Genomic DNA, 16,527 nt, shown 5'->3' with positions numbered 1-16,527 from the left:
TTGGCTCAGCAGGCTGGCTAACGTCAGCTGCTTTATTTCAATCCTGGGTCATTGGCATGTCTGATCCTCTTTTTCTTGTAAAAAAAACAAAAACGATTGATGGTGTTGCTTGTCCTTGGCCTGTTCATCTTTAGTTTAATTGGAGTAACACCACTCCAAACTGGTAGCTAAATGTCTTAGAATGGAGTCTCAATTTTGCTAGCCAGCATAAATGTAGAACATTGCAATGTGGGATCTGGCTGTGTCAGGATAGGAAAAATATCGTACGTGATGACGTCTCACCTAGCTAAACATTAGGATAGATCGGACATTGTGTTAAATTCTGTGTGCAACAGCAATACGTCATTTTTTTAAATCCTGACTGTGACCCACGAATGGCCGCGATATCTATAGAGCTTGATTGATTGCACATACAGGGCGTACTGATGTGAGATATAATTTACAACAAAAAAAAAAAATATGTCCACCAAATCAAATTTGCCGACCCATTTTTAATATTCTGCGACCCATCCGAGGGTTGTGACCCAGGGTTTGAAAACCAATAGTCTAGTTGACATACCTGTGGAGGCATGGAGATGTTTATGAGAGATGGCAGTGGAGTTTTTAACTAGAGTGTTTAACACAATCTTGGAAATTGAGAGGATGCCTGTTGAGTGGAGAAGAAGTGTACAGGTACCGATTTTCAAGAATAAGGGTGATGTGCAGAGCTGTAGTAACTACAGAGGTATAAAGTTGATCAACCATAGCATGAAGTTATAGGAAAAAGTAGTGGAAGCTACGTTAAGAGGAGAGGTGATGATTAGCGAGCAGCAGTAAGGTTTCATGCCAGGAAAGAGCACTACAAATGCAATGTTTTCTTTGAGAGTGTTGATGGAGAAGTATATAGAAGGTTAAAATATCAAAATCAAAATCAAAAAAGGAGTCACATTGGAGGGTGTCCGATAGCATAGTGATCTATCCCATTGCCTACCAACATGGGGATCGCTGGTTCGAATCCCCGTGTTACATCCGGCTTGGTCGGGCATCCCTACAGACACAACTGGCCGTGTCTGAGGGTGGGAAGCCGTATGTGGGTATGTGTCCTGGTCGCTGTGCTAGCGCCTCCTCTGGTCGGTCGCGGCGCCTGTTTGAGAGAGAGGGGGAACTGGGGGGAATAGTGTGATCCTCCCACGTGCTACGTGCCCCTGGCAAAACTTCTCACTGTCAGGTGAAAAGAAATGGCTGGTAACTCCATATGTATCGGAGGAGGCATGTGGTAGTCTGCAGCCCTCCCCGGATCGGCAGAGGGGGTGGAGCATTGACCGGGATGGCTTGGAAGAGTGGGGTAATTGGCCAAATACAATTGGGGAGAAAAAGAGGGGAAAAATCCTCCCCCAAAAAGGAGGAGACATTGTGTCATTGTGGATTTAGAGAAAGCAAATGACAGGATTGGGAGAGGAGGTGTGGTATTGTATGAGGAAGTCGGGAGTGGCAGAGAAGTATGTAAGAGTTTTGCAGGATATGTATGGGCGCAGTGTGACAGTGGTGAGGTGTGCGGTAGGAATGACGGATGTGTTCAAGGTGGAGGTGGGATTACATCAAGGATCGGCTCTGAGCCCTTTCTTGTCTGCAGTGGTGATAGATAGGTTGACAGACGAGATCAGGCAGGAGTTTCCGTGGACTATGATGTTCGTCCTGGGCTGTTCCGGCGGCGTCTGGACACTGCTTGGCATCCTGCGCATCATATTCTTCATAAATTTTATGCCAGTTATAATTCTGTTTATCCTCTTTCAATGTTGTATTCTGTAAATTGTGTAAACACAACATCCCTTGCATGTTGTCCATCTTGGGAGAGAGATCACTCCTCTGTTGCTGTCCCTGAGGTTTCTCCCTATTATTTTCTCCCTGTTAAAGGTTTTTTTAGGGAGTTGTTCCTTATCCAATGAGACGGTCTAAGGACAGGATATTGTGTTGCTGTAAAGCCCACTGAGGCAAATTTGTAATTTGTGATATTGGGCTATACAAATAAAATTGACTTGACTTGACATTGATATCTGTAGCGAGAGTAGGGTGCAAGTTGAGGAGATCCAGGAGAGGTGGAGGTATGCACTGAAGAGAATGAGTGAATGAGTGGAATGGTGAGGATGCAAGGAGTAGAGATGACGAAGGTGAATGAGTTTAAATACTTGGGGTCAACTGTTCAAAGTAACGAGGATTATGGGAGAGAGGTGAAGAAGAGAGTGCAGGCAGGGTGGAGTGGATGGAGTAGAGTGTCAGGAGTGATTTGCAACAAAAGGGTACCAGCAAGAGTTAAAGGGAAGGTTCACAAGATGGTAGTGAGACCAGCTATGTTATATGGTTTGGAGACAGTGGCACTGACGAAAAGACAGGAGGCAGAGTTGAAGATGCTAAGATTTTCATTGGGAGTGACTAAGAAGGACAGGATTAGGAACGAGTATATTAGAGGGAGTGCTCAGGTTGGACGGTTTGGAGACAAAGCAAGAGAGGCAAGGTTGAGATGGCCTGGACGTGTGGAGGAGAGATGCTGGGTATATTGGGAGAAGGATGCTGAAGATGAAGCTGCCAGGGAAGAGGAAAAGAGGAAGGCAAAAGAGGAGGTTTATGGATGTGGTGAGGGAGGACATGCAGGTGGTTGGCATGACAGAGGAAGATGCAGAGGACAGGAAGAGATGGAAATGGATGATCTGCTGAGAGAAGAATTGCACATAGGGAGAAGGGGCACACACACACGCAGTAAAATATGTATGTAATCAATAGTTTGTTAATAAACTTTGTTACATGAACATCTTTCACTGTGCTCCTAAATGTCTTTGTGCTCCTAAATATTTAGAAGCACATGTCATCTTTGGGAAAAAGGTTAGCGTAGAGCCCTGTAATGAAAAGTGCATTATTATTGTTATTATTATTGAAATGTGCTGTTTAGCCCTATGCCTATTTTTCCTAGTTTCTCCTGTTGATCTAGTGTGATCCAGTTTGACAACTCAAGATGTCAAGATGCAAGTGAAATAGTATTTTGTTCAGCCACCTCTCCTCTTACCATCCACCCTAGGTCATCAACAGTGATCCTTACTGGGTTCCCACCACAGAAGAAGAGTACCTGCACTTTGGGGAGAAAGCTGACTCTGCTAACCAGACACTTAAGTACATGAATGCTGTGCGCCGGCGCAAGGGTCTCTATGTGGAGGAGAAGATTGTGGAACATGCAGAGAAACAGCGAACACTCAGCAAAAATAAATGAAGACCCACTATGTACCTTCGCTAGCTACAACTTCTAAAACTGTCTGTCCTCCTGACAGACTCAGGAACTTCCATTCATTTGCTCTTGAGATGCAGACCCTCTCAGTGTCATGACATACAGAAAGAGCTACACTGTTCCGTGCACTAATGCTTTTTACCCCTAGATCATTTTCAATTTGATAGAAATGGTTTATCTAAATAATAAATCCTAGAATAAATCAGCGGAAGCACCTTAATTGCCATTTCCCAATTCATTGCTGCACACTTGTGTCAAATTCCATTCAAGACCTTGGACTGTTCATTCAGCATGTGGATTCAGTGGTACATACATGCTGTACATATGCGATCAAACACAGAGTCCTGTAATATGTCATACACCCAGAAAGCCAGCGAATAGCCTTACTGTTTGCCCACACCCATCCAAGTGCACTTCAGGGCTTCAGCCAGCCCCAACCCTGTTTGATAGTCAGCCACTAATGGCTCCCATCCTCCTTGTCAGAGACCCTCAGTAATGCAACTGATCGGGTGGGCCTGTTCCGCATGAGAGTCAGTTACAGTCATGCATAATTGAAGAGCCCCTTTTCCCAGCAAACCACACAGTTTTGCTTTAGTCAAGTGGCTTGAATTAATTCTGCAACCCCCCTCCCCTCACACACACACACACACACACACACAAACACTGACACCCAACCCCCATCTTCCCACAGCTGAATTTTCATTACACAAACCCCAAATGACTGCAATTCAATTTGGAAGACACAAATATAATGAAAATTTGGAAATAAGAAGCTTTTTCATTATTAGAGGAACCACATCGGTGAGTTCTCTCACCTGGCAATCTGGGCCCGTGTGAAGGACTTGACATCAGATGGCTGTGAAGACAACATAAATCTGCTAATTTTAGAGTGTTTCATAAGGAGCAATAAACAAAGTGAAACGGAGCAGTTGTCAGTGTGCTTGTGTATGCTATTATGTTCTCTTGCAACCGTTGGCCCACAAATTCTGATGAGGTTAATGAGTGGTGATTCACAAAGCTACATTTATCTTAGTGTTGGAGGAATAAGAATGTTCTCTTTTTTCACCACCACTAACCTCCACCCAGCTCACCCTTGTGCTCTCCATGTTTAATTCACCCAATTCTAGTAGTAATGGCAGACATGATCGGTGTCCAAGACCAGGAAAACAAATATGCTCGGAGATTGACTGTGATACAAAAGGAACTGCAGCTGTGTGTGTGTGTGTGTGTGTGTGTGTGTGTGTGTGTGTGTGTGTGTGTGTGTGTGTGTTTGTGAGTCTGTGCATGTGCCTGCTTGTGCTTATGTATTCAGAGTTAAAGCTAAAACACAGAAGGGTCAAATACACACATAATCACTCACTCACATACACACAGGGAAGTTGCGGCTGATTGATGAAGGTCTAATGGGTCTGTCCCCATCTTGGCCAGGTTGTCCAGGGTGAGAGGGCCATTGAGAGTCACCCAACACAGTAATTACATGAGTGTGTCCGTGTGTGTGTGAGAGAGAGAGAGCGAGAGAGAGAGAAAGAAATCAAGAAGGAACAGGAGAGGAGGGGGGAAGGAAATCGTGGTTTACCTATGAGACCAGGATCTGACTGACTGGCCTCTAAGGAGGCTGCAAGATTATCTCCATACTTGAGAGCAGCTGGTGCTCTTTTATCACTAAGCAGTACACTGCAGATGCACTGAAGTGCCTCTGAAAATGACACTGCCTGAGTTCTCTGTATTTTACACACACATTATCTCTCGCTCTCTCTTTCTCACACACACACACACACACAAATAAGCAGGCCAGGATCCCAAATTGTTTCTCTCTCTGTGTAAACTCTGACCATTTGTTGATATTTAATTTCCACTTGGGCTCAGCAGCTGTTAAGTAGTGGGCTACTATAGCAGAGTGTGTGAGTGAGTGTGTGTTTTTGTCCTGTTTGAAAGGCTGATAATTCAATTTTTGTGTCAAGTCAGAAAACCTTAAATGACCTTATCGAACCCTAGCCAACTACTGTGCAGCTACAGGTTCTGGTAGAGGTTTAGGTTGAAGAAATTTTTAAGCAAACGTGAAATTGAGCTACATATGTGTGTGCTCTTTAGCAAAATCAAAGGAAATTAACATTCACCCTTTGCACAGGGTGCAACAAGGCCACGTCAATCAAAAAGAGTTAATGAATAAGTTAAAGTGAGTTGGTAAAAATGACTTCCTGTTTATGAAATATGAAGTCTATCTCCTTCACCCCCCCCCCCCTTTTCTCCCCAATTGTACTTGGCCAATTACCCCACTCTCCCGAGCCGTCCCAGTCGCTGCTCCCCTCTCCCCGCCGTAGGCTGCAGACTACCACATGCCTCCTGCGATACATGTGGAGTCACCAGCCGCTTCTTTTCACCTGACAGTGAGGAGTTTTGCCAGGGGGACGTAGCACGTGGGAGGATCACGCTATTCCCCCCAGTTCCCCCTCCCGCCTGAACAGGCACCCCGACAGACCAGAGGAGGCATTAGTGCAGCGACCAGGACACATACCCACATTCGGCTTCCCACCCACAGACACGGTCAGTTGTGTCTGTAGGGACGCCCAACTAAGCCGGAGGTAGCACGGGGATTGGAACTAGCGATCCCCGTGTTGGTAAGCAACGGAATAGACCGCCATGCCACCCAGACTATCTCCTCACTCTTTATCGCAAAATCTCTGTCTCTACTTTTCCAAACATGTTTGTGATATTTAGTTGTTGGTGTTTTAGATATTTCAGAATTTACATTCAGCTTTTCTTATTTGCAAGTTTATAAGTTGCACTGAAAGAGCTTGGTGGAAACACAGTTAATAACCCCAGAAACTTCTAGAAAAGGAAGCTCTCTCTCTCTCTCTCTCTCTCTCTCTCTCTCTCTCTCTCTCTCTCTCTCTCTCTCTCTCTCTCTCTCTCTCTCTCTCTCTCTCTCTCTCTCTCTCTCTCTCTCTGTCTCTCTCTCTCTCATGGCCTGACCAACCGTCCTTCATCCCATCCTGTCTGCTAGTTCTGCCCTTCATGGTTCACTGACAAACCTCTGTTTGCATAAACGGAAACACAGTGTGGTTTGTTGGATGGCTGGTTTTCATGGTCAACACTGGGCGCCCGGGTGCTACAGTGGTATTGTTGATTGCTATTACAGCCGTGATAAATTTGTGTTAAAAACTTTGCCTTGAGGTCTGGTTAGTGCAAAGACATATTAGTTGTCAGCGTTACAACCAAAATACAACTAGTGTTTTCTGAATTTTAGGGATCTAAAACAATTTACCTAACATTTTGAGTACTGCCATTTTGTTTATAAAAAGAAAATAGTTAAATGTTGGCATGAGGGTTATGCCAAAGAAACCGCTTTTTTTTATATCCCATAAAATCCTCTCTGCACCATCTCCATTAGATATTGTCATGAAACACAGAAACTGCTTTCTATCAAAATCACCCCATAAACAGGTGGAAATAAAAATCCCAAAAAAAACAACAATTTCTTTTCCCATTACTGTAGCAAGGCAGAGGCAACGAAAGGAGCTTCGGCCCATTTTTGCTGCACTGAGAGGAACAGCAAAAATATTTCCTACTGTCTCTTCCTCTTTCAGGCCATAAAGAGAGTGGAAACCAAACAGAAAACAATAACCTATTTTATCCAACAACAAAAAAAGAGCCAGTTGGGTGTAGAGACAGTGTTAGGATCTGCTGTCTGTCTGTCTGCCTGCCTGTCTGTCTGTGTCTGCCTGTCTGTCTTCAAAGGGTGAGGTAAGGCAACGCTAGAAGGCTGGCGCTCTGAAATTAATAGTCTTTGTTTCCTGTGTGCTGAGCTGGGCTACCTCTGCCATTACCTCATCCATCTCCCCCTCTACCAGCAATCTACTAGCTGTTATTGAGCTGGGAATGCTATAGTGGCTATAGTGTGTGTGTGTGTGTGTGGGGGGGGGGTTGTCAAGCTGGCTTGACGGGAGGATCAGTGAAGGAGCAGATGATGCTCCCCCCTGTTGCCTGGCGCTCTCCTCCTCCCCCACCCACACACACACACACACGCACACACACACACACACACACACACACACACGCACGCGCACGCACACACACACACACACACACATGCACACACACACACACACACACATACATACACACACAAGGCTGGCTTTGTCTGTTACTCTGGTGCCCTGGGGCGCTGACCTTTTGTCGAGATACCTGCTCCCAACAAGCTGGGCTCGCTACTCCTCTATAATAACAATGATAATAATATGATAATAATGACCTTTATCTATAGAGCACCTATGCACAACAAAGTAAAACGCTGCTGTGTGCACAGAACAAAAGATTAGCAATGTGAGGAATACATGAAGGAATTAACATGCTGAAACAACATAAACCATCAGTGTAACAGCCAATAGATCAAGTAAATGCAAGTTGAAAAGGATTTTCAAAGCAATTATATGTAGTAAGAAAGAGGTTAGCATGTTTGATCTCATTGGAGTGGTCATTCCATAGGTAGGGGGGTCCCTCATAGAGAAAGCATAATCACCTTATAGTCTTCAACCAAGCCTGTTAAACTAACCATACATCCCTGCCACCCACCCCTACCCCCCCATCCTCTCCCGCTCTCTCTCCAGTCCTCCTTTGTTTCAGTTGAGGCGGTTGGCTCCATGTGGAGACAATAGTCTACTAATGTGTTTTGCAGAGGAGCGGTACTGTGAGTAGACTCTTTTTTTTTTTTGTCCTTGAGAAATGCCTAAAGGAGGACTCTTGGAAGTCTCTGCATGCACACATACACACACACACACACACACACACACACAAGGAGATAGAAACAGAACACAGGGTTATGCATGCTACCTCGGATCCAGTGCACTCTGTCCTTGTAACAAAATCACACACACACACACACACACACACACACACACACACACACACACACACACACATACTCACACATCAGAAGTGGGTTCTCGTTCAACACTTAACACTTGTCAACACTCTACTCTGTACTGTCTCCTTGTCAAACATTTGGCTCTTTCTCGTATCATTTGCCAGCCCACTTTCTCTTCATTCACTCCACTTCTCCATTTCTTTCCTCTCTTCTCTGAAGCCAGAGGGGGACATCATCCCCCACCAGTTTGCCAGCCTGTGCCAGACCAATGGTATGATGAGAGTGAGATATTGTGTGTGTGCGTGTGTGTGTGTGTGTGTGTGTGAGAGAGAGAGAGAGAGAGAGAGAGAGAGAGAGAGAGAGAGAGAGAGAGAGAGAGAGAAGAGAGAGAGAGAGAGAGAGGGAGAGAGAGAGAGAGAGAGAGAGAGAGAGAGAGAGAGAGAGAGAGAGAGAGAGAGAGAGAGAGAGAGAGAGAGAGAGAGAGAGAGGGAGAGAGATTGAGGTAGAGAAAGAGAGAGACCGAGGAGAGAGGGTTACTGTGCTAGCGTGTATGTGTCTGTCAGTCGCCTCAGAATCACCTCTAAAAGAGCCAGAGTTTGGTGATTTGGCCGTGCATCGAGGCACACAGGCCCTCCTCTGCACTTCAACAAACTCGCCCTGAGAGCCCATAATTATATTGCTGTATGATGTGGTACAATGGGCACTCGTCCATTGGCTTCAGCAAAGACCTGAGAACAGAGACTAAGCAGAGTGATTGAAACTGACATTAGGTATAAAACTTGTTCTAATTGGCTCAATGAGAAAACCATACTGTGCGCTGCTTCTTCAGGTTAATGGATTTGATTACATGCTCATTCTGCATCCATTAGAAACTTATTACATTGTAGTGTAGCCATGTGGATAATAAGGAATTGCACTCTTTTCTCCTCCAGCGTGGCTCATCTGTCTCTCTCTCTCTCTCTCTCTCTCTCTCTCTCTCTCTCTCTCTCTCTCTCTCTCTCTCTCTCTCTCTCTCTCTCTCTCTCTCTCTTTCTCCTCCCCTTCTTAAGGCAACTCTACACTTGGCGAGAATCGGCCCGATTCTCTTGGGCTGAAGCCACAGGGGGCCGATAATCGGAGGCAGATTATCCTCTAGTGTGAAAGGGCTCAAGATTCACCCCCCACCCATCCCGCTGATTCCCAGTCAGTCTTTGCAGCCGATTCTGTTTTCAAAGCGTGTTTGATTTTGTCAAGACTGTCATGTAGTGTGAATGGCTCAAAGACCTAAATCAGAGACTGGTTCTGGCAACAGCCAATGGTATTTGGAACATAAACAGAATGGGCAGGACATGCAGTCACTTTATCAACAACAAATACTACCAGACTTTTTTTTTAAAAAATCCAGATAATGTAGCAGTCTATTCCATTGCCTACCAACACAGGGATCACCGGTTCAAATCCCCGTGTTACCTCCGGGTTGGTCGGGCATCCCTATAGACACAACTGGCCATGTCTGCGGGTGGGAAGCCAGATGTGGGTATATGTCCTTTTCGCTGCACTAGCGCCTCCTCTGGTCAGTCGGGGCGCCTGTTCAGGGGGAAGGGGGAACTGGGGGGAATAGCGTGAACTTTCCATGCGCTATGTCCCCCTGGTGAAACTCCTCACTGTCAGGTGAAAAGTAACGGCTGGTGACTCCACATGTATCGGAGAAGGCATGTGGTAGTCTGCAGCCCTCCCCAGATCAGCAGAGGGGGTGGAGCAGCAACCGGGATGGCTCGGAAGAATGGGGTAATTGGCCGGATACAATTGGGGAGAAAAAGGGGGGGGGGGAATCCAAAAAAAGAACAGTGATATTAATAATAATTAAAATGGTCAGGAGAATGGCTGTGAGAATGATCAGGGGAATGGAGAGGGCCTTCACCCTTAATGTAGAACAGTGTTTCCCAATCAGTCCTCAAGCCTCCCTGTCCTGCAGATTTTCATTGTAACCTGCGTATGTAGGCCTGCTTGTACTTACTCAGCCAATCAGCACTTAATTATGTCAGATTTGGCACACCTGGAATAATTAAGTACTATGATGGGATTGGTTGAGTAAGTACAAGCAGGCCTACATATGCAGGGTTACAATGAAAATGTGCAGGACAGGGAGGCTTGATGACTGGCACTTTGACCTTGATGAGAGCGCTGTTATTAGTCTGCCAGTCATCCTGCTGCCTTCTTCAGCGCTCTCTGTCCCTTGACTTCCGTTTTGAGCTGACATGTTTCCACAAAATTCAAGACAAGAAGAAGAATTGGGCTTGTGAGTCTCCAAGTGTGAAACCCTCAATCTGTCCCCCTGTTGCCTAGTGTGAACAGGCAAGACTGGTCGTTAAAACCGGTCTTCAAGTCTGAACAGCCTGTGTCTGCAATGACTGGTTCAGTCACCAAATATAGAACCGCCTTTAAGTCTCCTCTCTCCTGTTCTCTCCATTCCTATATCATCTCCTTCTATTCTCTTCTTTCCGATCTCTTCAAGTCCTCTTCTCCATTCTTATCTTCTTTCCCCTCCCCATCCTCCTTTCTATCTTGTCTCCTCTCCTTTCCTACCTTCTCCTGTGCGCTTTTCCCCTCTCTCCTGACATCTTTTCCTCCGTCTCTCCTCCACTCCTCTGCTTTCCTCACCTCCATTTGCAAACACAGATGGTTAGTTTTCAGACGATGAGAGACTGTGTCTGTGCGTAGGTGTGAGAGCAACTTTCCGTGTTCTGCAGAACATTTTCAGTGCAGCACAGAAACACACATACCTCTGAGAGGAGTGGACCAGTACTTACTTACTGCGCCTGGATCCTGAGCATGCTAGGCCAAGCCGCCCACGCGCTGCTAGCACCCGGGCTTGCCAGAGGACAGCTGTTTTCCTGGTGCTCGAAACAGAAAATTGGATCATCTTCCACTCAAACGGCTCTCTGGACACGGTGTTTCTTACACCTCAGAAGCAAAAGAATAAAAGCGAAAAAAAGGGGGAGGGGTTTCACTTGAAATTGCTGAAGAAACAAGTCAGTAGCTCTGTTCACAGCATTTTTGAATTCCACTAATGGCAAAAAACAAAAAAAACCCAGCTCTTTAGTGGTTATTTTGTGAATGTTTTTGATGAAAGAGAACTTTGCGCAGGGGGATTGTTCATCACTCGGCTGATGGAAATCCATACTTGAATTTCTTTTCAACGTTTTGACAGTTTGCTCGAGTTTCTCCTCCATTTGGATGGAAACACAGCTTGTGTCTCGCACTCAGTCTTTTTCTACACAACACCAAGCAGAGGGAACTGAGAAATAATCAACTTAGCCAGGGGGGAAAAAGTGAGTGCTGGAGGAACAATGAAAATAGTGTATTTCCATTGTCTTGACGCTGTTGGTTTCAGTGTAACAGAGCTGTGATAAGTTAGTGTGATGTGGCCGTCTGAGCCGAAGCATAAGTTCAGAGCAGAGAGGTAATGGAGCATAAAATGAGTTGTCCCATTATGAAATGCTGCCGCAGAAAGTGCTGTGACCTCTCTACCGCACAGAGATTGGCTATCAGAGTGTGTGTGTGTGTGTGTGTGTGTGTGTGTGTGTGTGTGTGTGTGTGTGTGTGTGTGTGTGTGTGTATGTTTGTCCTTCTGTCTTTTTTATTCTCTTTTGTCATTCTTACATATTGAAGGTCTATATTGAATTCAGTATTAAAAAATGGAGCCAACTTTGCCATAGAAGTTTTCTCATGAACTTATTCAGTCCTCGTAGCATATTTTTGTAGGTATGCGTGTGTGTGTGTGTGTGTGTGTGTGTGTGTGTGTGTGTGTGTGTGTGTGTGCAGGACCAGATTTGATCCTCCCAGCGAGTGACTGGCTAATTGAATAAACATGGACAGCGGCTGAGGGTAGAGCAGTTTGACGAGAGAAGCACTCTAACAGAGCTGGCCCTGGGAACTGTTCATCTCACCTAATGCCAGACTGATAGCTCACCGCATACGTGTTTCTTTCTATATATCTGTGTGTGCGTCTGTGCACCGAGTTGCATGACATTCAGTTCAGTCAAGCCTGGCCTGCTCCAAGCTGTGAATTCATATTAGCGGGGGGACATTAAAATGAGCCGATTTCCATTCCTATGTGCACTGTTTTCTCTGGCAATACCATTGTTGTTTTGGCTGTGGTCCCAGACCCCATTTGAAGTCATTTGTTGTCAGCGGGGCCCCTGGCCATCTCTGTAGGAGCTGTACTTAAGGAAGATCTGGAGCACAGGTCAAGAATTGAACCAATACAAGCTGTTCTGCGTTCCTCATAAGAGTTTCGGCGTTATAATCCTGAAGATTTACATGCAAACAAAAGTGATTTTTGATACGTTCTATTGCTGGTGTATTTAAGGCAGTTAATCTGCAAATATCTGAATCATGAACACTTTTGTTGTTGCTCATTTTAATGGTTACTGTCAGGTACAGCTGTCCCCAGGAAAAAAAAAAATTATATGGCCCGTCACAATTTACGTCTTCACCACAGCGGCCAAATGCAGGGGAAGTGGGTGGATAGTAGTGATTTTGAAGAAGAAACACAGTTGATGTGGCTAACAAGGAAAGTCAGCAGAACAGACTAGCTAAACAGGCTAGCTAAAGACCTCTGCTGAAAGACACCATCACAGTATCGGTAGCTATTGCTCTATGTCAGCTATGCTTTTTCTTATTACTCTTTATTATTACACAGCAGAGATGGTGCTGACACAACAACACTAATGACGATTTCATTTTGACTGGATCATTTGATGTAGGGGGGTTAAACACCAATGCCATACTTATCACAGGTATCACTGTTGTTTGCTCCAGTGTGAAGATGTGAAGATCATTTAATTTCTGTTAAACTGGACTAAATCAAATTAAATTAATTCAGTCAGAATACCCTATTTATTATAAACGATTTGGCAATTTAATTGTTATCCACACCTCTAAAGGTCCTGAAAAGGTCCAGTGAATGCCCCCCCCCCCAAAAAAAGTGCTTTACTCATATCAATGCATGCATGGGCTCTCTCTCTTCTACTAAACACATACATGGAAACTGAAAAAGACTAGCTCAGTAACGGGGGCCACATAGGCATAAGCACACACACACACACACACACACACACACACACACACACACACACACACACACACACACACACACACACACACACTCACACACACACTCACACACACACTCACACACACACACACACACACACACACACACACACACACACACACACACACACACACACACACACACACACACACACACACACACACCACTATAGAACTCTTTGACACCACTTAAACACACCAAGGTCAACAAAGATCTGCTACACTTACACCACACATTTCTTAGTAGAAAATGCAATTTCTTACCGCATGGCTTCATTTTTGCCTCTTATACAGCCATCTTCCTTGTCTTACTGGATGCAACGCTCTTTCATAATGTCTTTTAAGTCCACCTCTTCAGCCAGTTCACACTCAGTGGCAAGGATTGCCGATTATCATTGCTTATATTTAGGATGAACATGATGATTGCTGGCCTCCATGGGACCCCCCCCACCCCCCACCCCCATAGTGGCTGGGCCCCAGAAAGCTTTCCCCTTTCCCCCCTTATCGGCGGCCCTGCCTCCCTGTTTCCCTGTTGAAGGATGAACCTGTGATTATCTGCCTTGTCTTCTGTGGGGTGATTGGTCTGACATTTTCAAGGTTTCCTTGATTTATCTCTCAATATTTCTTAGAGCAAACTCTTCGGTGTTCTTTGTCAATGTGTTTTTAAGCATAGGATTTCCAGTAGTTATACTAAAATTAGGTTTTTTTTTTCAATGTGGAAAAATTAGGTTTTCAGTGTGGAAAATGAATGTGTGATATCAAATTCACTCAGTCAAAGTCGATCAAACCATTTGATTCCTATGAAACTTTGATTTGAAGTATCATTACTGAGTGTTAAGGGATGCATGCATAATTCGGCATCTGATTGTTGTTGCAGAGTAATGCATCCCTATTCATAGGCCGATTGTGAGAAAATGGGCCCCTGGGCATGTTTGTGTAAAAGGCCCCCCGCCTGCTCCCAGCAAGACAGGTACACTGACTTGCAGCCAACAGCACAATTACTAAATTCCCCTGTACCTCAACAGGATTTGCAGTGCACATACACACTAAAGCAACCTCTCCCGCCTGCAACTTATGCAAAATGCTGCAGCCAGGCTGCTAACCAATACCAATCTGAGATCGCACATCACACCAATCCTTGCATCTCTTCATTGGCTCCAGTAAACTATAGAATAGACTTCAAGATATTGCTTATCACATATAAGGCTCTACATGGTCTTGCCCCTTTATACATTTCCAAACTTTTGCATCCTTACACCACCTCTAGGCCACTCAGATCTTCCAACCAGGGTCTCTTATATATACCCTGCTCCCTCCACAAATCCAAGAGTGACTGTGTTTTTGCCGTAAGGGCCACATCCTCTGGAAGTCCCCCCCCCCCCTTTGTTAGATCAGCTGAGTCTGTCAACAGCTTTGAAAAACTCATCTCTACCAACTTGACTTCCCTGTAATGGGGCTGTAATTTTTACTACTCTGTATAACTTATGTTGTTCATTTTTTCTGGATCTGTATCTTGGGCAGCACTTTGTAACTTTGTTTTAAAAGGTGCTATATAAATAAACCCTTACTTACAATTAATGCCAACAGCATATTAACTAAGACATACATTCACCTGCAGTTTCCTTCAGTTTTTCAGTAGCACTTTTGGGGCTGTTACTGACATGAATGACTAAGCCCTTTGACTATGCCACTACATCCTCAGTGGCTGGGTTACTATGCGACAAGAAATGCAAAGATAATAACAGTGACTTCAGGCAGAGGCTCTGGTTTAGGGGCCCCTGAGTCCTTGGGCCCCTGGGCCTGGGCCCGGTAGGCCCGTTCGGCAATCCACTCATGCCCTTGTTGGTCTTGTTGGTCACAATAATCCCATCAAGGCCTCTGACGTAAGTGGTTCTTTCTTCTAGCTCATTAAAGATTTGGTGCTGCTCTGGAACCAGTCTTCCTGGCCAAGAGCCAGTTCTTCGGTTTTCATAACACTAAGAACTGGTTCAAGAGTAGGCACCAGCTCCGAACCAACCCTCAAACTGCCTTGGTGGAAAGGGGGTATGTGTGCATTTTTGTATATTCTCCACATGTTTCACGTGTGTTTCCTTCCACAGTCCAAAGACATGTGTGCGGAGGTATGAATGAATGATGAATGACATTGTGTATGTGTGGGCCCTGTGATGGACTGGCAACCTGTCGAGTGAACCCCCCCACCCCCACCCCACCCTCAAATTCAATCATCTAGAATGACTGTATGAACAAATTAATCAATTAGCTCATAAATTAACTTATATTATCCACAGCCAACTGCAGTGCATCATTCATCCACCTTTACCAGACATTTAGATAGTATGTGTGTTAGTGCAGTAAGTAAGGCTGTGCACGGTTATTCTTCTTAAGAAATCTAATTTGATGTTATGCTCCAGCTCCGGACCGTGGGCTGCATTTCCTCACTTCAGCCAAAAAAGTAGGAAAAACTGCAATACAAGACTAGGGCAGCTAGGGTTGTCTTGTGAATGAGATCCAGCCATTAAATCTTGGATTGACCTCAGGGCTAGTTCAGTGGTTCGTAGCTGACCTCTCAGCACAAACAATCACACTGACCATCATTTTAGCAAGGTCCATGGGGCTACAGCTCAACGAAGTGATCATGTGTTTTTCAGCCATAACGGCTGTATCACTGATATCAATGACACATAGCAGTTTTTAAGAGGTTAATGACACATCACTGTCACAGCAATGAAGGGTGTGAGTCTGCATGGAGGAGCCAATCAAATATATGAGGAAGTGTGAAGGATGACCATGCTCATTGTTCCACATTTAATCTCCTACTTGTACCAAGTGGTGTGAGGGGGGAGGGTTACTCCAACCACAAAAAAGGTCAAACGTGTTGTGAACAGCTCATATATATTAATTTGTTACTGTACCTCTGGTGCTCTGGGTAGAATTAATGTTTGATTTTATTTTGGTGCAACTGGCAACTCCCCTTTTCTCCATTTCTCTCTGTCTGTCTGTCTGTCTGTCCGTCCGTCCGTCCCTCTTTCTTTCTCTCTCTCTCTCTCTCTCTCTCTCTCCCCAGAGATAAATTAAACCGGGGGGTTGGTTTGTGTGTCATAGGACAAGCCTGTCTGACCTTGTGCCTTGCTCTGATGACATCATCTCTTCCAGACGTTGCAGATCAGCAAGGTCTATTCATCTGTCTGAGAGAAAGCCAAAATAAGGTGTCAAAGAGGGCAGCGGTGCCAGCTCTCCTCCCCACTCATTCTGTCTCTTCCTCACCCCCTTTCTCCATACTCTCCATCCTCAGCACAGAATCAGTTTTATTACC

At 45.0% G+C, this 16,527-nt stretch overlaps 1 protein-coding gene across 1 annotated transcript in view; it reads left to right on the top strand.

The window, feature by feature from the left end:
- efl1 (elongation factor like GTPase 1) overlaps positions 1-3,902 on the top strand; it is a 175,362-nt gene extending 171,460 nt beyond the window's left edge. Inside the window, exon 23 of the mRNA XM_056278312.1 lies at positions 3,050-3,902. Within this exon, the coding sequence (XP_056134287.1) occupies positions 3,050-3,238 (189 nt within the window). The 3' untranslated portion in view covers positions 3,239-3,902. The remainder of the gene's footprint in view (positions 1-3,049) is intronic.
- The last annotated feature ends 12,625 nt before the right edge of the window (positions 3,903-16,527 follow it).

This window comes from Lampris incognitus, chromosome 4 (genome assembly GCF_029633865.1).
Source record: "Lampris incognitus isolate fLamInc1 chromosome 4, fLamInc1.hap2, whole genome shotgun sequence".
Taxonomy (NCBI): domain Eukaryota; kingdom Metazoa; phylum Chordata; class Actinopteri; order Lampriformes; family Lampridae; genus Lampris; species Lampris incognitus.
The sequence above is the reverse complement of the archived record's forward strand: the minus strand, read 5'-3'. Positions and strand labels throughout refer to the sequence as shown.